General features: G+C 40.5%; 1 protein-coding gene across 2 annotated transcripts in view; it reads left to right on the forward strand.

Annotated features, from left to right (window-relative positions):
• The window catches only part of ALDH7A1 (aldehyde dehydrogenase 7 family member A1), a 51,162-nt gene that overhangs the window by 11,018 nt on the left and 14,013 nt on the right, over positions 1–26,131 (forward strand). For both annotated transcript variants that reach the window (XM_008072034.2, XM_021705920.1), the window contains exons 4-11: positions 737–817; positions 1,470–1,593; positions 6,911–7,043; positions 10,390–10,434; positions 14,561–14,638; positions 18,050–18,147; positions 23,151–23,192; positions 25,461–25,555. In XM_008072034.2, coding sequence (XP_008070225.1) covers positions 737–817; positions 1,470–1,593; positions 6,911–7,043; positions 10,390–10,434; positions 14,561–14,638; positions 18,050–18,147; positions 23,151–23,192; positions 25,461–25,555 — 696 coding nt within the window. The remainder of the gene's footprint in view (positions 1–736; positions 818–1,469; positions 1,594–6,910; positions 7,044–10,389; positions 10,435–14,560; positions 14,639–18,049; positions 18,148–23,150; positions 23,193–25,460; positions 25,556–26,131) is intronic.

Genomic DNA, 26,131 nt, shown 5'->3' on the forward strand with positions numbered 1-26,131 from the left:
CACTCACCTCAGCCTCCCAAAGTGCTGGGATTACAGACTGAGCCACCGAGCCCGGCTTAATATGTTCTTAATTGACATCTCTGCTTCTCCTCTTTTCCTCTTCAATTCTCTACTCATTAGATAGTGATATTAAAAGGTAAAGCAAATCATCTTACTCTGCATCTTAAAAACCATCAAGGACTTCACATTGCACCCTGAGTATGATTCTGACTCCTTGAAAACTTCTAGATTTAGACATAGTAGTCTTCCCAATCTGCCTTTTTGTCTTCCCCTTCCCTCCCTCTCTCCCTCCCTCCCTTCCAAGAATATTCCTGTGGCTGATTTTTTCCATTCTTCAGGTTTTGGCTTCAGTGTCACCTTACTTAGAGATTTTTCCTGCCAGCCTTTAGGTAAAGTAACTTATCCACTTGCCTTCCAGTCCTGCTGTTTTCTCTGTCTCAGTATCCTTTTTATTTCCGTTTTCTTTATAGCCCCATTTATTTGTTACTATTCTCTCCTCTGTGCCTCCCAGTAGACATTACCTCTATGAATGTCTCATTTTAGCCCCAGTGCCTAGCCATACCACAGTCTTTTTCCCCCATCCCACACACCCCGACCTGTATCACAGTCTTGATATGATCAAAAAGTCTTCTTTGATTTGATTATACTTTGTTCTTTTATAGCACACATCTAATACTGTGTTATAGACATAAATTTACACTTTGAATCAGACACTGAAATTCTGTTCTTTTGATAGATTCCTGCTCCAAAGCGAGGAGAAATAGTAAGACAGATTGGTGAAGCCTTGCGGGAGAAGATCCAAGTACTAGGAAGCTTGGTAAAGTATTTTTGTAGTATTTTGTAGTGCATGCATAATCCTTTGAGTGGGGGGAATAAGCCTGTCAGGCATTTCTGTGTATAAGATTAAGATTTTTTAAAAAGCAACTTATAAATTCCAAAAATCCTTTTTTAGAGGAAAGATTAACAAGATGAACAGGAAAAAGTGAAGACAGTTCTCGCATTTAAAAATTCTACAGAAAAATAGGAACAGACTTTGTTTAGTTTGTTACCATCACCAAATAGACACAACGTGTTTTGCTTTTCCCCTTTTTAACTTAATGTTTATTTTATTTTTTTATTATTTTTGAGTCCAGGTCTCACTGTCACCTGGACTGGAGTGCAGTGACACAATTACAGCTCACTACAGCCTTGAACTCCTTGGCTCAGGTGATCTGTCCTCCTCAGCTTCCTGAGTAGCTGGGACTATAGGTATATGCTGCCATGCTTGGCTAATTTTTTTAATTTTTAATTTTTTGTAGGCATGAGGTCTTGCTATGTTGTGTAAGCTGGAAACCTGGCCTCAAGCAATCCTCCTACCTTAGCCTTCCAAAGTGCTGGGGTTACAAGTGTGAGCCACTGCACGCAGTCCTTAATTTAATATTTAAATGCGAATTCTGTTGGTAAAATTCTGCTTGTGTTTTTATTTTTAGGTGTCTTTGGAGATGGGGAAAATTTTAGTGGAAGGTGTAGGAGAAGTTCAAGAGTACGTGGATATTTGTGATTATGCTGTTGGCTTATCACGGATGATTGGGGGACCCATCTTGCCTTCTGAAAGTAAGCAGTGAAATTAGTTAAGCTAAGAGTTTTGTACTCTGATACAGACAACTCCCAAAAATGCTCTGCCTATGAACAGTTTGCAGAAAGAGGAATTGCAAATGGCATATAAATATGTGAACACATCTTCAATTTTTCTAAGTATACAAATTAAAACAGGTAAAAACATTAGATTAAGAAACTTTTTTTAAAAAAAGTTATTTTTTTTACTGAGACTGGATCTCACTTTGTTGCCCAGGTTGGAGTGCTGTGGTGTAATCATAGTTTATTATAATCTTGAATTCCTGGGTACAAGGGATCTTCCTGCTTCAGTCTCCTGAGTAGTTGTGACTATAGGCATGTGCTACCATACCCAGCTATTCTTTAATTTTTATTTTTGTAGAGACACAAAATCTTGCTTTGATTCCCAGGCTGGTCTCGAACTCTTCACCTCAAGCAATTCTCCTGTCTCAGCCTCTTAAAGTTCTGGGATTACAAGTGTGAGCAATGCAGAGTCTGGTCCCTTTGGTTTAAAAAATAAAACTCAGTGTTGGCAAGTCCATGGGTGAAACACTCTTTTAACCCATCTGGAAAACAATTTGGAAACATGTCCAAAGAGCTCATAAATTTAAAGACTGTTTAAAGAATCTAAGTAAATAATCTGAAATATGACAAAGGTTTATGTGTAAAGATACTCATTGTGCTATCAGTTTAAAAAATTAGAAATCACCTAAATGTCAAATCATAAAGGAAAAGTTAAGCTAATTTTGGGTAAACTAATAATTTTGGATGTACCCAAAATAATGTTTGTGAAGATTGTCTTCCCTTAACCCCATACTTTTATGGGAAACTTGTGTATTTACTTATTTTATAATTATATTAATGTAGATTTTTTTGAAAGGGCTGATATGGTTATATTAGAAAACTAGAAAGGAATAAAAGGGTAAGGAGTAAAAAAGTTTCTTTCCCACTCCCTTGGCCACTCAGTAGTACCCCATGGAAGTAGGGGATGTTTCTGATTTTCTTGTGTATCTTTTTAGAGTTTTTGTTCACATATAGGCAAGTATGTGTCTTTTTCGAACATAAACAATAGCAAACTATACGTTTTGTTCTATACTTTCATATTATGTCATATATCTTGGACATTGTTTTTTGAGTCAGTGTCTCACTCTGTTACCCAGGCTGGAGTGCAGTGGCGCAGTCATGGCTCACTGCAGCCTCGATCTCCTGGGCTCAGGCAATTCTCCCTCTTCAACCTCCCAAGTAGCCGGCACTATAGGTGCATGCCATCATACCTGCCTAATTATTTTTATTTTTTATAGAGATGAGGTCTGGCTATGTTGTCCAGGCTGGTCTTGAACTCCTGAGCTCAAGCAATCCTCCTGAATGCTGGGATTACAGGTGTGAACCACCAAGCCTGGCTGGAAATTGTTTCATATTATTACATTAAGTGGTTTTCTTCATCTGTATTTATGGCTGTTGTGTTATAAAGATATTATAATTTATTTAGCCTGCTTCCAAGTAATAGGTATTTAGGGTGGTTTTCAATCTTTTGCTATTACAAGCTATCCTGCAAGGACTAACCATGTACTCTGAAGAGGTTTCAATGATGGGAATAAGATCTTAAGCAATGTGTAACGTTTGCTATATTGATGGAGCAAAATTGGTGACTCTGTGGTCTGTGTTGATGATACATTAGATACAAATGTATGCCAAAGTGCTAGCCGTGGTTATCTCTGTGTGACGGAATTAGTAGTGGTGTTTATTTTCTTTTTTCTTTTTTTTTAGTTGGAATCTCACTCTGTTGCCCAGGCTGGAGTGCAGTTGCCCACTCATGGCCATTGCAGCCTCAACCTGCTGGTCTAGGGCGATCCTTTTGCCTCAGCCTTCCAAGTAGCTGGAACTACAGGTGTACACCACTACACTCAGCTAATTTTTTGAATTATTGTAGAGATGAGGTCTCCCCAGTTTGCCCAGGCTGGTCTCGAACCCCTGGGCTCAGGCAATCCTCTCTCCTCGGCCTTCCAAAGTGCTGGGATTGCAGGTATGAGACAGTACGCCTGACCAAGAAACTTTTTTAAAAAGATCATATTTTTTCTTTTTCTTGGAATGTTGGGCAAATTCCTTACTTGTAGAAAGAGTTGGGTGATTCTTTTTAAATGTATGGTTAATATCCTTAATTAGATGTGTAACAATGGTTCCCATTATCCAAGATTAATTTTAAGTCATTAAACACTTCCAAGAGGTTTTTCCAGCTAAAAAAGTTAAACTGTCAATTTGAGAAAGTAATACATGAGCAAGCAAGAAACTTTTTTGATTTATACTTCTATGATGCCTGCCTCAAATTTAAAGTCTCCTTCAATTACTTACACATTTTTTCTTTTAATGTAGATTACTCATCTCTGCAGAGGTTTTGGGGAACTTTGACTTCATTAATTTGATAAATGTTTTATGGAGTGTTGTCGATACCAGGCTATCTACTAGATAATACTTGATTAATAAGGCATAGTCCCTTGTCCTCAAGGGATTTATAAGCTTATAAGTTTCCTACTTTTTAGAGTAGGAGATAAGTAAACAAGTAATTATAATTCAGCATGGTAAGTACTGGTGGCCTAGAAGGCAGAATGGTGGGCACAAATGAGTGAACCCCCTAGCCCAGCCTCATAGGTGTAGTCAAGAAAGACCTCCCAGCAAAGGTAAACCAAAGTAAGGCCCCAAGGAATACAAGAGAGGAGGGAGTGGAGTGCTGGGGTAGGAAGGTGTTTTAAACAGGGAAGAAGCCTGTGTGGAGCTTATATGGGAGATGCAGGCTTCACAACCGGAGCATGCAGTGTGGGGGAGGTGGGGTGGCGAGGCAACTCCTTCCTGACAAAGAATTTGGACTTTCTCCTCAGATGTAGCGATCCAGACACCAGAGGGTTGTAGCACGGGGTGCCATTAGGGCTGAGTGAGGAGGGCAGGGGAGGAGGAGGCGGGCCCTGCCAGGAAGAGGCGGTGCCTGGACCTCATCTCTAGGGATTAGGATGCCTAGACCACAGGGGGACCTGGGAGTGAAGTGCTGCATCTGGCATGATCCCTACATCCCAGTTAGCACTGTGAGTGTGACAAAGAAGACCAATGACTGGGACAGCTGCCTTTCCAGTTGATAAATGGTTTTAACCAGGGTTTGTGAACCATCCTGCTCCTTTGCTTCCATTCTTTTCTGCTCCTGCTGCCTTTGATTAAAAGAAGCCCCTTGTGGGATTATGGGTGACATTAAAGTTTATTTAAAATACATATATTTTTATTCATATTTTCAAATTTCCTATAGTGAATGTACAAATTTGTGCAATTCATTCATTCAGCATATGTATAATTATTAGAACTTTTTATGTTAAAAATCTATATCCCAGCAGGGTCTCCAAATGTTAGATCAGACCCACTGGGGTGGGGGTTGTGTGCTGCATGAAAGATGCAAAGAATTGCACATAAGTTAGATTAGAAGATATAGATTATTTAGAAAGTAAATTAGAGAGAGAGATTGATTTACCTCTGCAAGGTAGGAGAGGGGGCCAAAGCTTAGGAAACATGGCGGCAGCCATGGCTCAAGAGCACGTGGTCATACCTGAGTTGAGTAAAGCAACGACAAATGGCTGCTGCAGGTTGAATCTTTTTAAACCTTTTGATGGGGGAAGATCATTAAGGTGGTTGGCTCCATGTCATCACAAAGGGGCAGGTAAGTGCAGATACTGACGCCAGGTGATAGCAGGCAGATGGGTAGGTTAGTCACATGACTGCTGCCATGCTGATGGTGTCTGTGTCATGAAGGTCAGGAAGGACTGATAGGTTAACCTGGGTCTTATGGGTGGAGGCAAATACTTGAAATAGAAAAGCTAATTATTATGAAACAAGATGGGGGAGCTGGGTTGTAAAACAGTTATCAATAGCTACCTCTGAGAAACTGGTTCTGTCTTTGGCTAGTGATTTGAAGGTAAGTTAAGTGAACTACTAGAAAAACATGAGAATTGGGCAATGTTAAAATGACTGCTCATTTGGTATGTTAAATCCATGTTATGTCCTTTCAGAACTTACCCCACTACCCCATAAATGAGCTATTTTGTCTTGAATTTAGAGAGGTTGGCCCAGGGCTTCATCAGGCGAAGTAAAGAACATGGGCCTAAGTCAGACTCTGTGTCCGGGTCATTGTGATTAATCACCTAGGGTGTCTCTATGGCCTTCTAAAATTTCCATGTCTCCCAGATGTACTCATAGCACCCAGAGTGCTATGAGGATCAGAGGCATCATGAATATAAATATGGTTTACCAGGTAGTGGAGTAATACTTTTGTTGTACATTAGTTAATGGACCAATATACTACAGCTGTGTAAAGTGATCTACAAGGCATCCAGAACCTCCTCTGGCCTACTGTACCTTTGTTCTGAAAAGGAAAAATTTTGGGTTTTGTTCTTATTAACTTGACATGCATGAGATCAGCATGTTTGTTGGAGCTCAGAAACTGATGCCCCAAAATATGGAGTTTTGACTGAAGATGCCTCAAGGTCCCTCTGACACCACCCCCATGCTGCTGCTTCCCCTCCTCTTATCTGCTGAAGGAATGAAGACTAAGATGTGATCACACCTGAGCAGACCTGTTTAATAGTATAATGACTGTCTCTAAAGATATTTACATTTCAAAGAAAGCTGTTTACCAGTTAATCTCTGTTTCCTATCCAGTCATTCTTCCTAGCAACCATTTCTTGCCTCTCAACGGAATTCCTTTTCTTTCCCCTCCCATAACCAGTTTACCAGGATCCAAGTCCCTATTCTTTCTGTAACTGTAAGATGGTTAAGATGGTATTAAGTTTCTGTAACTTCCTGACATTATTGGGAAGTCAGATCTTTTGGGGTTTTTTGTTTGTTTTTGAGTTGGAATCTTACTCAGTCACCAAGGCTGGAGTGCAGTAAGTTCAAGCAATCCTCCTGCCTCAGCCTCCCCAGTAGCTGGGACTACAGGTACATACCACCATACCTGGCTGACTCTTTTTTTTTTTAATGTTTTGTAGAGACAAGGTCTTTTTATATTGCCCAAGCTGGTCTTGAACTCCTGGGCTCAAGCAATCCTTCCGCCTCAGCCTCCCAAAGTGCTAGGGATTACAGGCGTGAGTCTTCATGCCCAGCTAGGTCTTCATTCATTTCAAAGCCTCCCATGTACACATGTTAAATAAATTTGCATGCCTTTTCTCCTATTGATGGATCTGCCTCATGCCAGTGACTTTTTGGCTTACCTTTAGAGAGCTGAGGGCCAACAGCCATAGACTCCCACATGCTTCAGCACGTTCCTTCCCTTTCCTGTCCTCAGGGCCTGGCCATGCACTCATTGAACAGTGGAATCCCGTAGGCCTGGTTGGAATCATCACTGCATTCAATTTCCCTGTGGCAGTATATGGCTGGAACAATGCTATCGCAATGATCTGTGGGAATGTCTGCCTTTGGTAAGAATGGCTCCCTTTTCCTCTCCAGTAGTAAGAAGGTAAAAATAGCCATTCCAGGTATTACAAGGGAGTATTTAAAATACATTGAAATGTTTTCTACTTACTGTTCCTTTTCAGTTAACATTAAGTCATACCTGCCAGTTGTGAAATACCGAATTTTAATTATTATGTTTTTTAACCATTGGCATTTTGAACTAGCATTGTTCTCCTATTTTTCTCAACTCTGCACCCCAAGTGGATGTACTCTTTTTTTTTTTGAGTTGGAGTCTCATTCTGTCGCCCAGACTGGAGTGCAGTGGCCGCTCCCGGCCACCGCAGCCTCGACCTGCTGGGCTCCAGCAATCCTTCCACCTCAGCCTTCCAAGTAGCTGGAATTACAGGCATGTGCTACTACGCCCGGCTGATTTTTTGATTTATTGTAGAGATGAGGTCTTGCTGCCCAGGCGGGTCTTGAACCCGCGGGCTCAGGCAATGCACTCATCTCAACCTCCCAAAGGCACGGGATTACAGGCTGAGCCACCAAGCCCGGCTGTGGATGTACTCTTAATTCACTTCTGACTCTGATTCCCCAGAGTTGGTGTCAGGCTCTACAGGTGTTAAGACTGCCCTACTTCATTCAGGTGTGAGCCACAAGTGGGGTCCCCACAACATCTATAGTTCTGGCCAACCTTCCATAAATTAGGAGGTTCTTTTGAACCCTTGGTTTCTTTCTTTCTTTTTTTTTTTTTTTTGAGTCAGAATCTCATTCCATTACCCAGACTGGAGTTTAGTGGCGTGTTCACGGCCACCGTAGCCTCACACCTGCTAGGCTCAGACAATCTTTGTGCCTCAGTCTTCCAAGTAGCTGAAACTGCAGGCGTGTGCCACCATGCCTGGCTAATTTTTTGATTTATTGTAGAGATCTCGCCAGGTTGCCCAGACTGGTCTCAATCTCCTGGGGTTAAGCAATCTTCTCACCTACGCCTCCCAAAGTACTGGGATTCTAGACGTGAACCACCATGTCTGGCAAACTCTTGGTTTCAGTAGTTTCCTAGAGTGAGCCATTAGAATTCAGGAAAGCCCTATGCTTAATGATTACACTTTCATTATAAAAGATACATAGGAAAATATCCAAAAACGTCCTACCTACAGAGCTTCCATGCCTTCTCCCTATGGAGTCAGGGCATGGTCACCATCCTGGCATATCACTATTTGACCAACTAGGAAACTCCACTGGATGTTGATGTCCAGAGATTCTTTTGGGGCTTTATTATGTAGGCATGACTGATTGTTATGTAGCTATCATGATTAAACTCAGTCTCCAGCCCCCATCCTGAAGCTATCTATGGGCCTACCAAAAGTCATTTTGTTAGCATAACAGAGACACTTCTATCATTCATAAAATTCCTAGGAGTTTTGAAGTTCTGTGTCAGAAACTGGAGAGAAAAATCCAATAGGTTTGTTTTATTGTAGCAACTTGCCAAACAGAAAAAAGTGTAAATGTCACAACTTTATTTATTTGGTTTTTTTTTTTTTGAGTTGAAGTCTTACTCTGTTACCCAGGCTGGAGCGCAGTGGCATGCTCACGGCCACCACAGCCTCGATCTGCTGGGCTCAGGTGATCTTTCCTCCTCAGCCTTCTAAGTAGCTGGAACTAAGGCATGCACCACTATGGCCAGCTAATTTTTTTATTTATTGTAGAGATGAGGTCTTGCCAAGTTGCCCAGACTGGGGCTTAGGAAATCTTATTACCTTGGCCTCTCAGAGTACTGGGATTATAGACATGAGCCATCATGCTTGGCCTTATTTATTTTATTTTTAAAAATTTTATTATTATTATATTTTGAGTCGGGGTCTCCTCTGTCTCCCAGCAGAGTGTAGTGGCACGATCCTGGCTCACCACAGCCTCCACTCCTGGGCTCAGGTGATCCTTCTGCCTCAGCCTCCCAAGAAGTTGGGACTACAGATGCATGACATCATGCCCGACTAATTATTTTAATTTTTATTTTTTGTAGAGACAAAGTCTTGCTATGTTGCCCAGGCTGGTCTCGAACTCCTAGGCTCAAACGATCCTACTGCCTTGGCAGAGTGCTAGGATAACAGGGATGAGCTACTGCACCTGGCCACATCTTCTATTTAAAGTTTGACTTCTTTCTTTTAATAAATATGTACTGTAATTGGTTTTTTTAGAGATGAAGTCTTGCTGTGTTGCCCAGGTAGATCTCAAACTCCTGGGCTCAAGCTATCTCAAACTTTTTGCCTCAACCTTCTGCATAACTGGAACTACAGGTGTGTGCTTTCATGCCTGGCTCCTTCAATAAATATTTGAAACTGAGCTCCCAAGTAATTCTGAGGCACTTAGCAGTGTTTCCATTGATGCTTTAAAGTTTTCATCTCTGTAATAGTAAAGTTGATAGTAAAAATGTATATTATGGATGGCGCAAAACAGTTACTTGTTCTTAGCTTTCATGTCCAATGAAAAAACTTAGATAAGGAAAATCAGGAGAATTGTCTTTGGTCCATTTTGCATCTATTTCACTAATATTTATTGGTTTTAAATGTGGTACTCAATTGAATATACTCAGACCATCTACAAAACAGAATCTTTGGGAGGATTAATGCTTTTGTACCATGTTGCCAAAGGAACCCATGCTTTCCAGCAGTCTGTTTTTGTTTTGTTTTTGGTTTTTTTGAGTTGGAGTCTCACTCTTTGTTGCCCAGGCTGGTGTGCAGAGGCATGCTCATGGCCACCGCAGCCTCAACCTACTGGGCTTAGGCAATCCTTTGGCTTCAGCTTTCCAAGTAGCTGGAACTACAGACGTATGCCACCATGCCCAGCTAGTTTTTCTGGTTTATTTAGAGATGAGGTCTCACCAAGTTGCCCAGGCTGGTCTCGAATCCCAGGCTCAGGCAGTCCTCTTGCCTTGGCCTCCCAAAGTGCTGGAATTACAGGCTGAGCCACCATGTCCATCTGCTTTCAGCACTCTAATCCACAAAGGCTGGTATAGTTTTCTTGTACTCTGAGCCTTCCAAGGAAAGTTTGATGAATGTGGCATACGCATAGATTTCTGCTGTACTCAGTTCCCATAATTGATCAAGTTTAGCAAGGCAGTTCCTGTGATCAGTGCAGCAAGCAGACCTAGAACTGCTTTAAGTAATTTTTATGTTCATGAAAGTTTTGTAGTCCTTTAGGACTCAGAGACAACAAGCTAAAGGATAAATTTCTATTTCAGTTACTAGGCTTGTTAGTTTTCCTGTTGAACGGAGCTTTCACTCATGTCTGACTTTTGTTTCTGCTTGATGATAAAAGGTTTTTATGGTTTCCATCAAATTAAGTTCTTTCTTTTCCCCCCCTTACCCTCTTAAGGAAAGGAGCTCCAACAACTTCCCTCATTAGTGTAGCTGTCACAAAGTAAGTATGTGTGGTTTTTAAATTTTCCTGGGTATGGAATAATCTTGAAAGGATGATTGATAGACCCTGACTTTTTAAGCCGATGTGAAAGGTTCATATTTGTTTAAGCATGGAATGTGGATAACCTATTTCTTTTTTGGTTATAATAAGTTTATTATATCATTTTGCCGTTTACAGAACTCTTTCAGAACTATATCATTTCAATTTTTAGAATAATCATTCCAGATATTGACATAAGTGTTGAACTTGAGTTTTTTTTTTTTTTTGATTTGGAGTCTTACTCTGTTGCCCAGGCTGGAGTGCAGTGGCATGCTCACAGCCACTGCAGCCTCGAGCTGCTGGTCTCAGGTAATCCTTCTGCCTCAGCCTTCCAAGTAGCTGGAACTACAAGCACGCATCACCACGCCTGGCTAATTTTTTGATTTATTGTAGAGATGTGGTCTCACCAAGTTGCCCAGGCTGGTCTTGAACCTGTGGGCTTAGGCAATTTTCTCATGTCGGCCTCCCAAAGTGCTGGGATTATAGGCATAAGCCACCATGCCTGACCTTTTTTTTTTTTTTTTGAGTTGGAGTCTTACTCCATTGCCCAGGCTGGAGTACAGTGGTATGCTCATGGCCACCCCAGCATCGACTGCTGGGCTCCGGCGATCCTTCTGCTTCAGCCTTCCAAGTAGCTGGAACTACAGGCGTGCGCTATCACTCCCGGCTAATTTTTGATTTTTCATTGTAGAGATGAGGTCTCACCAAGTTGCCTGTGATGGTCTGGAACCCGCGGTCTCAGGCAATTTACTTGTCTTGGCCTCCCAAAGTGCTGGGGTTACAAAGCTGAGTCACCAATTCCAACCTGAACTTGAGCTCTTATAGACATTTTTTGTCACTTAGGAAAAAAAAAATCTCCAGTGGAGAAGAAATATCCTTGTGATTTAGGGGCTATATTTTATAAGGATTCAACAAGTTAATGGTGTTGAGAATAGATTTCTACCCAGGCAATACTTTTATGCTTTTGCTTAATAGACTTAACAAAATAGAAAGAACTGTTTTTACTAATCCACTGATCTTGTAACACTGTTTAAATATAGTATTGTGTCTTTTGGTTAAAACAATTATTAGTGTTTTATTTATATTTAAGAACTTGACAACTCTGATCAGGTCATCATACTAGTGTTCTTAATTTATCAGTCTAGAATTTAGAGGCTATAGGTATAGAGTAAGTTGCCTTCCCATACAGGGTTGGAATGATGCACCTTCAATGTTCCATTGGTTGCAGGATCTTCCTTCTCTGATTTAAGAATGACTGGTAGAGAGCTTGTAGTAGAGACTATATGTAAGAGGGTTCTTAATGTTAGATTGTTTAGAACAGAGGCTTTGGAATTGGAAAATGGGCTGAAAAAGGGAGAGGATAGTGCGTATTAATATTTGATTAGAATAAATATGTAATATTGAGGAAATGATATCTTGAAGATGGGGTACTCAAATTAAATATTAAATAGAACACACAGAAATGATGCAATTTCTCAAGCAATTTTTAAAATTATTTATTTATTTATTTATTTTAGTTGGAGTCTCATTCTGTCAGCCTGCTGGGCTCAGGCAATCCTTCTGCCTCAGCCTTCCAAGTAGCTGGAATTACAGGCACACACTACCACACTGACTAATTTTTTGATTATTGTAGAGATGAGGTCTCGCCAGGTTGCCAGGCTGGTCTTGAACCTGCGGGCTCAGGCAATCTTTTCACCTCGGCTTCCCAAAGTGCTGAGATTACAGGTGTAAGCCACCGCACCTAGCCTTCTCAGACAATTTTTTTAAATAATTTTTTTTTTTGAGATAGGGTCTGGCCTAGGCTAGAGTGTAGCCTAGGCTAGAGTGTAGTAGCATGATCAGGGCTCATAGCAGCCTTGAACTCCTGGGCTCAAGTGATCCTCCTTCTTCAGCATCCTGAATAGCTAGGACTACAGTCATGTACCACTATGCCCTACTATTTTTTTTTACTTTTTTTGTGAAGATGGGCTCTGTTGCCCAGGCTGGTTGTGAACTCCCGTCCTTAAGTGATTCTTACAAAGTGCTGGGATTACAGGCATGAGCCACCATGCCTTGGCTCTGTGTGTGTATTTTTTTTAAACAGTTAGTTAATGTGGACATAGTGGACTGCTTGCCAGTTGTTAAGTAGCTGGTTAAAATATTGATTTTGATACTAAGTTTTGTTTAAGAGTTTTTTTCTTTTTCTTTTTTTTGCTTTGCAGATAGAAGAATTTGAAATGTCCATGTAGGAGTTTAACATATGCTGGTTGATAGCCTTCAGAGGGTTAAAAATATATGATTTTATAATGGAAGATAAGTAAAATGATGCCAAATTTTACTGGAATTAACCAGGGTAGTGCAATGCCCACTTAGGATTTCTTCTTAAATTCAACTAAATGTTCAGGCTCATAAGATGACCACAGGCCTTATGGGGTTCTCCGTCTATTCCAAAGGACAGAGGGCAGGGACATAGTTTGCCAGGAGGTCAGCATCAAGTATTCCTCTTCAGTCTGTCCTTGTGACAGTCACACAGGTTCAAGGAGACTGGATCTCCATTGGACAGTTGTGGAGGCTACTGCCTAATGCCCCACAGAAACCTAAATCCCTTGTGCCAGTTCTATAATTACACCTTTCATGCACTATAGAGACATGCAGTGCCACTATACTCAGGGAATACCAAAAAGCATAGCATTCCCATTTAAAGATAGTTTCATCTCAGTTCAGATGGAATTCAAAGATAGTTTCATCTCAGTTCAGATGAAATTGTCCAGTCAGGGGTCATTTTTACCATAATCCATGTTGTCTAAATACCATTGTTGGCACTCTGACATTTATCAGGTAACATGGGGAACAGAGCTATTGTTCAAACTAAAGTTTGATTCCCATGCTTTAAGGGAAAAGGGTTTTGTTAACCTCTACCCAGAGGCATAATGCAAAATCCTTGCCCTTAAAGAGAGTGCAGTCTTCTTATGCAGACAATACATATACCTGAAGCCCTCGGAAAGAATTGTATAATCCAGAACATGGTCTTGAACATGACGCCTGCAGTGCATGATTCTTGATTGGATTCTGGATGAGAGGGAAGAAAGAAAACTATAAAGGGCATTTTGGGAGACAATTGGGGAACTTGAGTATGACAGTGATATCTTTTCTATGGAAGTGGGAGTGGGATTTGGATCTTTTTGAAACCATAATTATTTGAGCCATTTTTTAACAACTCAGAATCAGGTTTAAGTAAACTTTAAATGTATGTCTCATTTTAACTGTAATAGCTTGAGCTGTAGGAGAAAAAGCTTTGCTTGTCCAAAGTGCTTTAGCTTGAAGGGCACTGATACTTTCTAACTGAGCTGGTTTAGTGGGAAGCCAGTGGATGCTGGTCCTGAGCTGCTTCGGGGTCCTGCAGAGCAGCCCCAGCTTCTTCTGTGTGCCTCTAGGCTTTGAGAATCCTTACCTCTTCCACATGCATCCTCTACCACTTCTCTAATTCTGCTTTTCAGAGATGTGTTTAAGTCTCATTTGCTGAGACTTAATTTCCTTCATCTTTCTAAGTCTTATTCCTTTTTCATTTCCTTTTTATTTCTTTGTTATCATTTTATTTTAATGGATTTGTGATGAAAGACCCCCCCCAAAATAAACAAATAAATCCCCACTCTCAGCCCCCCCCCCCGTTATCCACTTGCTGTCCTTAACCAGATGTGTCTTCATAGTTTGGCAGAAAATACTTGAAAACAACAATTGCTTAAACTACCTGAGCAATGCTCTGTGTCAGAACTGTTTATGTTCTATGTTTGTTTTTCTTAACATGTTTTTTTGGAAAACAAGTTCTGATAATTGTTTGAAAATCTCATCTCTAATATATGAAGAGAAATCCAGGCCTGAATATATGAGGGAAGAGTCTATATGTGAAGGGGTTCTTAATGTTAGAAGATCACTTAGGAACAGTGGTTTAGGAATTGAAAAGTGGGCTGAAAAGAGAGGAACATATTTGAGGGATTGGAGGGAAAGTTGAAAAAGAAGAGTCAAGTGGTTGGAATTTAATAATCCTCATTTTTAAAAAATGCCTTAAAAAATTAAGCTGTTGTCTTAGTAATTGATTTTTCCTTTTTAGGATAATAGCCAAAGTTCTGGAGGATAACAAGCTGCCTGGTGCAATTTGTTCCCTGACTTGTGGTGGAGCAGATATCGGGTAGGTTAATAAACTGATCGCATCCTTCTGTTGAAGGACCCGGTTGACCATCCAGAATAATCTTTACTAGAATAATGTAACCCAGTACAGCTAAGGACATGAGAATGGTACATGAGAATGGTTTTGTCGCCCTCCGACTGGGTTTTTATGGCCACTGCACAAGCAGCCAGTTCACTGAGACAGCAGTGGTTAAAGTAAAGAAAGAGTTTGATTATCTCAGGACAGCCAATCAGAAGAGAGGAGATATTTCTTAAATTCACCTCTCCAGAAATTTTTAAGCTTGGGTTTTTAAAGAGAATGTGGCAGGCAGGGGGCTGAGGAACTGGTACTGCTGAAAGGGGGTTGAAGTCACAGGGGTGTTGTGCAGAGCCGTGGGGTCAGGACTGGTGGAGTCAGCTCCTCGGTGAGGGTCACAGATCTGGGTGGGTCTAGTTGCTCCATTAAGATGTAAAGTCTGAAAAACATCTTCAAGAGATTTTACATAGCAGCTGGAGAAGTTACAAGACCGCCCCAGTGACCTGAGTCCCGGGCAGTAAGGCATTATAAAGAAGCAAACTAGGGGACAGTGGCTGGTTACCATTGACCTCTGCTTGTGGAAAGGTGTGCAGGAGTTGATCAAACTCCTGGATACCATCAGGGGGTTTTGCAGCACCTAAGGCTCATTGTTGAAGGGAAAATAAGTTCATCCATCCCACGGACAGCTTCCCCTGGGGGAAATTTAGATAATCAGTTATTAGTGGCTTCTATTCAAGCAACTATGGGTGAGTGATCACGCAAGGAAGAAGGCAGGCTTAGAAACAGAACTGAGAAACAACAGGTTTTTTTTAACTTTTAATTTATGCCTGTAACTTTGTAGGACTCTGGTCTTTTCTACAGCTTATACCTGGAGCCCTATATTACTTTTATATAGGTGATTTCAGTTCTTTGGAATCACTGTTATGGACCTCGTTGGGTGTTATTAATTTATAATCTCTATTGGAAGATGAGTGAGAATTGTTTTTTTAATTTCCCGGAGCTGCTATGCATAAGGTGTCTGAAATAACAAACTGCAGTAAAGGTGGGCAGTCTGTGACTTCCCGATGCTCTCTTTACTGTCATTATTTGTTTATTTTATTTTATTTTCTAGAGTTAGGATCTTGCTTTGTTGCCCAGGCTGGAGAACAGTGGCACAATCATAGCTCACTGCAGCCTCAAGCTCCTGGGCTTAAGTGATCATCTTGCCTCAGCCTCCCAAGTAGCTGGGACTACAGGTACGCATCACCACGCCCAGCTTATTTTTTGATTTTTTTTTTTTTTTCTTGTAGACATGAGGTCTCACTCTGCTATCTAGTCTGGTCTTGAACTCCTGGGCTCAAGCAATCCTCCTGCCTTGACTTCCCAAATACCGGAATTATAGATGTGAGCTACTGCACCCAGCCAATATGTGACCTTTTGTAACTTATTTTTTACTTGGCATAATGTTATAGCCTCTGCAAGCTGGAACTGACTATAATTGCTCTGAACTATAATGAAAGCTGAGGTTGTTCTTACAAGCTAAGGCTTTGATTAGGTGAGGTTTCCTAGAAGTCAAGTCTTAAAACCCATACTGGTGTGGCTAAAGTGTTAGTTTCCTTCCAACACTTTTTTTCTTTCTCTCTGTAGCTTTAGGGGATACAAATAGTTTCCGGTTACATGGATACATTATATAGTGGTGAAGAGGTTTGGGTTTCAAGTGTACCCACCACTCCCACCTGTGCACATTGTACCTGATAGGTGATTTTTTTCCCTCTTCTTTTTTAACATACTGCTATACTTACTATACAACCTCAAAAAGGAGTGTTAAGTTACTCTTTTTTTTTTTTTTTTTGAGTTGGAGTCTCACTCGGTCGCCCAGACTGGAGTGCAGTGGCCGCTCCCGGCCACCGCAGCCTCCACCTGCTGGGCCCCGGCGATCCTTTCCCCTCAGCCTTCCAAGTAGCCGGAATTACAGGCGCACGCTACCACACCCGGCTGATTTTTTGATTTATTGTACAGATGAGGTCTCGCTGCCCAGGCGGGTCTCGAACCTGTGGGCTCAGGCAATCCACTCACCTCAGCCTCCCAAAGGCGCTGGATTACAGGCTGAGCCACCGAACCCGGCTAAGTTACTCCTTTTTTATATAGGTGTGAAAGTATTAGAAAATATAACTTCTCGTATACAGTACATAGTGTTAAGTATGACCTCAGTGTCATTTAATATTGAATATTCTGGCCTTTGACCTACTCTGTTCTTGCCCTCTGGTCATACATTCCTTTGTGTTAGCCTTGGAATAGTTCAGATAATTGTAGTTGTGCATATAGAAGTGCATCAGACAGCAGCTACTTTGAGTGTCAGTGCTCATATTTGCTGGGTTGAACCTGGGAGACCTACCTAGGTAATTTCACCAAGCTGTCCAGTTCTACATTAAACCGATGCTATGGCTGCCCTGCTTGGCACACAACTCTGAACTGTTCACAAGAGGTTTAAATCTATTGTGTCTGATCTATATTCCTTAGAAAAGCAACTGAAAATCCTAGAATAGCCTTTTAAAGCCAACTTTTATAGGGAATATTTTAGGATGTTTTCCTTTAGTCTTTTGGTTCTTTTTGTTTTTGTTGTTTTGTAGAGGGGGGATCTTGATATGTTGCCCTGACTAGTCTCACTCCTAGCCTTAAGTGATCCTTCTGCCTTAGCCTCCCAAAGTGCTGAGATTATAGGTGTAAGCCACCACATCTGGCAGTTTTTAATTCTGAAAGGTATTACACAGTAGGTTAAGAGTCTGAAAACTGACTAGAATGCTCAGCTAGGAAGTACTAAGGTCATATTGTCCAGTCACCTACTTCCCTAAGTATCAACTGCCTCTAGGTGATTTCTGATTATGAAGTGCTCGCAGAGCAGGTTAGCGTGTTCTTCAGTGTGGTTCTACTTGTGAAGAATTTAATTTTCTTTTTTTTTTTTTTTTGAGTTGGAGTCTCATTCTGTCACCCAGGCTGGAGGGTAGTGGCACACTCCCAGCCACCGCAGCCTCGCCCTGCTGGGCTCAGGCAATCCTTCCAATTCAGCCTTCCAAGTAGCTGGAACCACAGGCATGTATCAGCGCACCTGGCTAATTTTTTGATTTTTTGTAGAGATGAGATCTTACCATGTTGCTCAGGCTGGTCTCGAACCCCTGAGCTCAGGCAATCCTCTCACCTTTGCCTCTCAAAGTGCTGGGATTATAGGTATGAGCCACCATGCCCGGCCTAAGAGTTTAATTTTCATGAAGACCTTCCCTTGCTTACTGGCATAGACTTTGTGGTAGCTTTGACTGACTGCTTTCCAAGGGCACATGTCAGTATTTTCTTGCTGGGTACCATTAGGTGTTGCCATTGCTGCATTTCTCTGCTTGGGTAACCATGTCTGTTCTCCTGCAGCACAGCAATGGCCAAAGATGAGCGAGTGAACCTGCTCTCCTTCACCGGGAGCACTCAGGTGGGAAAACAGGTGGCCCTTATGGTGCAGGAAAGGTTTGGTAAGTGTTGACTTTCCAATGAGGATTTTAATTCCCTCAGAAATAGGATGTGAAATCTAAAAGTTTTTTTTTCTTCAACCTTTTCCATGGAGACACTGGCCAAGTATATTTGAATGTCCAAGTAAAGTAAAAGAGTGCACAGTTATTAGGGAAGTCTCAAATTTAAATAGTATAATTTGGAAAAGGATGTCATTTTCTCTCATTTACCAAATTTCACAAGTCCTGTTTGGCAAATTAAGAGAAATCAGAATTTTAAAAAGACCAATGAGTACAGGACTTAGGATGAATGTGGAATTAGCTCTTCTGTCATTTGTATTTCACATATATATGATTGAAAAGGGTTGTATGGACATAGCTTTGTATATGATGCTGTGCTTTATGATTTATTTAAAAGGTTTTCAAGGATAATATTGACCATCAATTTTTGACTATTATGTTGAATTTAGACTCTAACCCTGGTATAAGATGAGATTTGACTAGTTAATCTGCCAGCCATTTTACTATATGCAATGCTTTTAAAAAGCAAGTTTACGAAACATCATTAGAACTAATAAATAAGACAACAAGATTGCAGGACATAAAATCAATATATAAAAAAATCAATTTTATATATATATTTTTTGAGTTGGAGTCTTACTCTGTCTGTCACTCAGGCTGTATTACAGTGACATGATCATGGCTCACCACAGTTGCAACCTCCTGGGCTCAGGTGATCCTTCTGGCTCAGGAAATCCTTCTGGCTCAGCCTCCCAAGTAGCTGGAACTTACAAATTGTGCCACCATGCTCAGCTAATTTTTTTTATTTTTTGATGGAAATGAAGTCTCACTATGTTGCTTAGGCTGGTTTTGAACTCCTGGGCTCAAGTGATTCTCCCACCTTGGCCTCCCAAATGCTGGGATTACAGCCTACAGCCACTGCATCCGACTAAAAGTCAGTTATATTTCTTTTTTTTTTGAGTTGGCATCTCACTCTTGCCAGACTGGAGTGCTGTGGCACGCTCCTGGCGACTGCAGCCTCAACCTGCTGGGCGATCCTTCCGCCTCAGCCTTCCAAGTAGCCGGAACTATAGGCGCGCGCTACCTCACCCGGCTAGTTTTTGATTTATTGTAGAGATGAGGTCTCGCCAAGTTGCCTAGGCGGGTCCCAAACCCGCGGGTTCAGGCAATCCACTCACCTCGGCCTCCCAAAGCTCTGGGATTACAAACTGAGCCAACGAACCTGGCCTATTTCTATACATTAACAATGAACAACCCGAAAGTGAAATTCCAAAAACATTTCCATTTACAATATCACCAAAAAGAGTAAAATACTTACAAATAAACAAAAAAAAGTAAGTGTTTCACATAGAGCACAACAAAACATCATAAGAAATTATAAGTGACCTAAGTAAATGGAAGGATAGTCCGTTTTCATTTTTTGGAAAATTTAATACTGTTAAGATGGCAATACTGCCCAAATGTTCTGCAGATTCAATGCAATCCCTATCTAAATCCCAGCTGCCTGTTTTTGCAAAAATTGACAAGTTGATCCTAAAATTCGTATGGTAATATAAAGGATCCTAAATGGTCAAAAGAATCTTGAAAAACAACAAAGTTGGAGGACTCTCACTTCCCAATTTTAAATTCAGGACTATGTGGTACTGGCATAGGGATAGACTTAAAGATCAATTGAGTAGAACTGAGAGTACAGAAATAAATCCTTGCATTTATGGGCAACTGGTTTTTTTGACAAGGGTGCCAAGTCATTTCAGTAAGGTAAGAATAGTCCGTTGGGTTTGTTTTTATTTTTGTGGAGGTGATGTTTTGCTATGTTGCCTAGGCTGGTCTCAAACTCGTTGGCTCAAGTAATCCTCCTACCTCGACCTCCCAAAGTGCTGGTTTCACAGGTGTGAGCCACCGCACATGGCCAAGAATAGTCTTTCTAATAAATGTACTTAAACAACTAGATATTCATAAACATAAGTATAAAGTTGGACCCGTGTACATCCCATATACAAAGACTAACCCAAATGTATCAAATACCTAAATGTCAGAGCAAAAACTATTAAACTCTTAGAGGAAAATACAAGAATAAGTCTTTGTGAACTTATGTTTAGCAGTGATTTCTTAGATAAGACATCTAAAGCACAAACAACAACAGCAAAAATAAATATATTAGATTTCATTGAAATTAAAGACTTGTGCAAAAGGACAACCTACAGAATGGCAGAAAATATTTGTAAATCACATATCTAATAAGGAACTTGTACCTAGAATACATAAATAACTTAAAAATTAATAACGTAAAAGACAAATAACCTAATTAAAAACAGTCAATGCATTTGAATAGACATCTCAAATGGTTAATTAGCATATGAAAAGATGCTTGACATCATTAGTTCCATTCCTCCTACTACCAGATTTTATTTCATCTTCTCATTCTTTCCTTTCCTCCTCCTTACTCAAAGCAGTAGTTTGTTGTTCTTGCTTCAGTAGTACCATTAGGAGAATTAATGCATCAGTCTCTTAAATGATGATAGGCTCTTTTCTTAGGGGGATTATTAGTCAGGACTGTAGAGAGCAACTGATAGAGAAATTGGAAGAATGTAGCAAGTGAAGGTCCCTCCTCTTCTGCAGAATATCACTGGCAGCCAGTCAAGAGAAGCTGATGGAAGGCACAGAGGCTTTTGTTTCCTTCCATTTCTTCTTAGCACTTAGCATAGTGCTGTGCTGTGGCCGGTAAGCTGTCATTAAACCAATGATTGCAGCAGAGACTAGAGCTGATACAGCATTAGGTGGCTTTTGGTAATACCAGTCACATCCCTTCATAATTGATATCCACATGATACTTAACTGTTTCAGAGTGATGGAAATGAGAGCATCCTCTGCTGCTGTTACATATGCTCCTGGCATCACAAATACATTAAAGTTTTTTATGTAAAAGTTGTTTTTAAAGTTTATTTAGGGAAATCTATGTTCAAAAGATCTAAAGTAAAAATATGACCAAAACAGAGGCAAATAAATCTCAAATCTTAATGCTGGAAGGAGTAAGGTAAGTGACATTCATAGCCTGCTGTGTGACTTTTCTGGAATGTAGGTTGGCAGTGTCTATCAGGAGTCCTAATATTCATACCCTTAGTCCCTGATCTAATAAGACAATCAAGAATAATCAGCAATGAATATATTCATGCTGGGGAAGTAGCTAATTATAATTTGGTGTGCTATGATGATGAAATACTATAGAGTGGTTTCTTTTAATAACTCTTAATAATTTAGAGAGAGACATAAGACAATCAGAAAATAAAGTAAAATATAAAAGCACAGGGAAAGATTGGAAGACAGTACTAAATTGTAAGGAGGAATTTTGTTGTGGCCTCATGGGCCACAGCTTTTAAAAAAAAATTTTATTGTGGGAGGAAAAAACACAACATAAAATTTACCATCTTAGCCATTTCTAAGTACACAGTTCAGTAGCATCAGATACATTCACATTGTTGTGGAACCAATCTGTAGAACTTTTTCATCTTGCAAAAACGAAGCTCTATATTCATTAAACCCTAACTCCTCCTTTCCCCCTGCCCCCAGCTCTTGGCAACTACCTTTCTACTTTCTGTTCTATAATTGACTACTTTAGATAACTTCATACTTTAGATAACTTCATACAGTTCTTTTGTGACTGGCTTATTTTGCTTAGCATGATGTTTGTAAGGTTCATCCATATTGTCGCATACAATAAGATTTCCTTCTTTTTTTTTTTTTTTTTTGAGTTGGAGTCTCACTCCATCGCCCAGGCTGGAGTGCAGAGGCACACTCACGGCCACCCCAGTGTCCACCCACTGGGCTGTGGCCATCCTTCCGCCTCAGCTTTCCCAGTAGCCGGAACTATAGGTGCGCGCTACCACGTCTGGGTAATTTTTTGACTTATTGTTGAGACAAGGTCTCGTGAAGTTGCCTGAGCTGGTCTTGAACCCGTGGGCTCAAGCAATCCACTTGCTTCAGCCTCCCAAAGTGCTGGGATAGCAGGCTTAGCCACCAAGCCAGACCAGATTTCCTTCTTTTCTTAAGGCTATATAATGTTCCATTGCATGTATATACCACACTTTTTTAATCTATTCACCTGTTGATGGATATTGGGTTACTTCCACCTTTTGGCTGTTGTGAATAATGCTGCTCTGATTATTCGTATACAAATACCTGTTAGTTTCTGCTTTTATTACTTTTGGTTATATACCCAGAAGTGCAATTGCTAGATCATATATCATATAATAATTCTGTGTTTAATATTGGGAGGATCACCATACCATTTTTCACGGCTGCCCCATTTTATACTAATTTTCTCTATTGCAGCTCTCCACAGTCTTGACCTCCTGGGCTCAGGTGATCCTTTTGCCTTAGCCTCCTGTAGCTGGGACAACAGGCATATGTCACCATGTTTGACTAATTTTTAAAATTTCTTTTGTAGAGACGAGGTCTTGCTATGTTGCCTGAGTTGGTTTTGAACTCCTGGGCTCAAGCAATCGTCCCACCTTTGCCTCTCAAAATGCCAGGATTGCAGGCATGAGCTACCGTGCCCGGCCTCTTTGTTTTTTCTTATGTAATTTCAAACTTAAAGTTATAAGACTAACACAAGGATTGCTAAATACCCTTTCATCACATTTGTCGGTTGCTTACATTTTTAGCCCATTTGCTTTATCATTTTTTCTCTCTCTAGCCACATATATATACGTACATACATGTATTGTTAGTGCAGGTTATTGTTGAACTGTTCAGAATAACTCAAAGATATTGTGTCCCTTTACTACTAAATATTTCAGGGTATTTCCTAAGAACATGGACATTCACATAACCACAGTACAGTGATCAAAATCAGGAAATTTCATATTGTCACAAAAATTATAATACTTTATAAATCAGAAAATAAATTAAAAAATAACTGAGATAGGCTATAACTTGAGGCTATATAGTATACAGTGTACAGTAAATAATGAAGTAGGCATTAATTTGTGTTTATGATTTTTTTAAAGGGAGAAGCTTGTTAGAACTTGGAGGGAACAATGCCATTATTGGTAAGACTGCCCATTTTGTTTTCTGCTCACAAAATCTTCTGTAGCCATCCTGAATATATATACAGCTTGGTTAGAAACTCATCCATTCTATTTTGTGTATGCCTGGACCCTCATTCCCACATTTAGGAACTTTACTTGGGAGGTAAGGCCACAAGCTTGGTTTGAAGGCAGAGGTAACTAGGAAAGAGAGGTAACTAGTGTTTGGAAAATGTTATTGGAGCTTAGAATTTGTGAATGAGACTTCCATTGTAGTGGCATTATTTCTTGTTCTTCCTTCTGTTATCTGAAAACTGGCCACCTGTTTCTTTAGAATAATAAATAACTCTTATGGGACTTGATCATTCCTTTAAATTTAAAAAATGTTATTTTGTCTTAGTGGAATATGGAGTGCTTTTATATTGGGAAGGAATACTTAAAGCATTTCTTTTTCACTAATGTCTAAGCTTAGAGATTACTTAGTTCTTTTTTTTTTTTTTTTTTGAGTTGGAGTCTCACTCTGTCGTCCAGGCTCGAGTGCAGTGGTATGCTCATGGCCACTACAGCCTCAACCTGCTGGGCCCAGGTGATCCTTCCGCCCTCAGCCTTCCAAGTAGCTGGGATTATAGGCACATGCTACCACGCCTGGCTGATTTTTTGATCTATTGTAGAGATGAGGGCTCGCCAAGTTGTCCAGGCTGGTCTTGAACCTGTGGGCTCAGGCAGTCCTCTCTCCTTGGCCTCCCAAAGTGTTTGGGTTATAGGCATGAGCTACCGCTCCCAGCCCTAGTTCATTTTTTGAAATTGAGTTTGTCACAAAAGGAAACAGATTATTAGCTTACATTCTGACAATGTAATGAAAATCAGTAGATTGAGACTTAATAGAAGCATGGCTTTTGTGATAAAAATCAAAACTTGCTGATTTCTCTATTGTCATCATCATCATATGATTAAATGACTAGATATTTGTGGTGGACACCAGCGATCTAACAAGTATATGGTGAAGGGTTTGTTCCAGGTGAATTTTTAATCTAAACAGAGCCTTCATTTGAGAATTTAGTGAGCAGTGGTATCTGCTAGGTACTCTGCTCAGCTGTTGAACAGGCATTATTTCATTTATCCCTACAACACTTCTGTGAAGTAGATACCATTATTAATCTCATCTGAAGTTTACATTCTGAGTCTTAAAATGATTGTGTGTCTTAAGTGACAGGCTGGCAAGTGGCAAATGCTGGTGTTTGTATCCTGCTAACAAGACCTCAGAGCACAGCTTTTTTTTTTTAAACTCCTTACTGTCATCCATTATTATCCCACACATTATTACCCCATTTTACAGATGAGAAAACTGACGCTTGAAAATTAAAACAGTACAGCCTTGGGGATGGATTAAAGACTCCGTTCTGTTTGCACAAACCACTGTCTTTACCATCATGCTAGTGTGAGAACGCTGTTAGATTGGAGAGGGAAATCTTGAAGTTGTAGGAGGAAACTAGCTGAAAGTTTCTAGAAGCTATAAGAAGGGAGGAATTAGAATTAATATAAATGGAAGTGTTAACTTTGTAAAAATAGTGCTAATTTTTCCTTCTGAAGGCAGAAGAGGAGGAAGGAATGGATAAAAGCAGGGAGGAATTTGGAAGTGATTTTGCACTGATCTCTTCGGAGGAGCAGAGAAGCATGAGAGGGCCTTGTGTTCTTTGAGATTTTTTTTTTCCCATGAAGTCGAGGGGGAAGTCATGTGGTGCTGGAGTAGAAAGCAGTGGTAATTCAAAGATTTGGGAAAACTTCTGTAGAGTGGCGACAGGGTATCTACTGATGCAAGTAAGTGCACAGGTGCTGCTAGAGAGCGTGCTTTTTTATGGAGGCGATAAAGGGTTATGTTGACCTCTCTAAATGTGTATAGGCACAAAGAAGCTGCCACCAAAATAGCTTATGGGCAAATAAGGCTGGCAAAGAGGATGGAATTTCAGAGAACAGACCACAATGAGGATGCAGAGGAGGCTTAGTATTAGAAACTGAAAGGTGAAAGATAAAGAACAGGTCAGGAGTGAGGAGCACCAGTTCCCTCTGGACTTGGGTAAAGAGCACAGAGCTCATTCTCTTCTCATCTTCCTTGGAAGGAAAAGATGGCTTTCCCCCCATGAGTATATGTGTCTCTGTGATGTTAGTGTGCCTGCATTACACTATGTTTGGTATTCTCTTATGCACTTTTTAAAGAGATTGTTTTATTCCAGTTAACAAATTCCTTGTCTGCATTCTTCGCCTCACTGATGAATTTGTTTGTGCTTCTCAAAGCTTTTGAGGATGCCGACCTCAGCTTGGTTGTTCCATCAGCTCTCTTTGCTGCCGTGGGCACAGCTGGCCAGAGGTGTACCACTGCAAGGCGACTGGTGAGTGTGTCTGTCTAGGCACCTGTCCTGCTCTTTTATTTTTTTATTTTCTTATATACGAGTGTATATTTTTATAGAGAGATGGGGTGTCACTATGTTGCCCTGGCTGGTCTTGAACTCCTGGGCTCCAGGGATCATCTTGCCTTGGCCTCCTGAAGTGCTGGGATTACAGGAGTGAGCCACCATGCCCAGCCTTGTCATGCTCTTTAAACACCCCTTTTTAACAAATTCTGCTATTAAGGAGATGTCATAGCAGTATTGCCAGAATAAAGATTCCATAAACATGGCTTGCAAATATGTGGCAGGTGTTGTTAACCATGCAGGGACTCTGCCTTTTCCCCAACCCTGAGCTAACAGGGTCTCACTCCCAGTTAATTGGAGTTGAACTGGGTGATGAGACCTATTTTCAGTTCTATATTCCTAGGACAATACGGACAAAGTCCAATGTTACTTACAGAATAAAACAAGCTAAAAATATACAAAATTCTTAAACTGTGAGCTAAAAATAGACTTACTCTTTTATAAAAACTTTTCTTTTTTTTTTTTTGAGTCGGAGTCTCACTCTGTCGCCCAGAC

The sequence above is a fragment of the Carlito syrichta genome, unplaced genomic scaffold (assembly GCF_000164805.1).
Source record: "Carlito syrichta isolate Samal-C Ts95f unplaced genomic scaffold, Tarsius_syrichta-2.0.1 Scaffold314826, whole genome shotgun sequence".
Taxonomy (NCBI): Eukaryota; Metazoa; Chordata; class Mammalia; order Primates; family Tarsiidae; genus Carlito; species Carlito syrichta.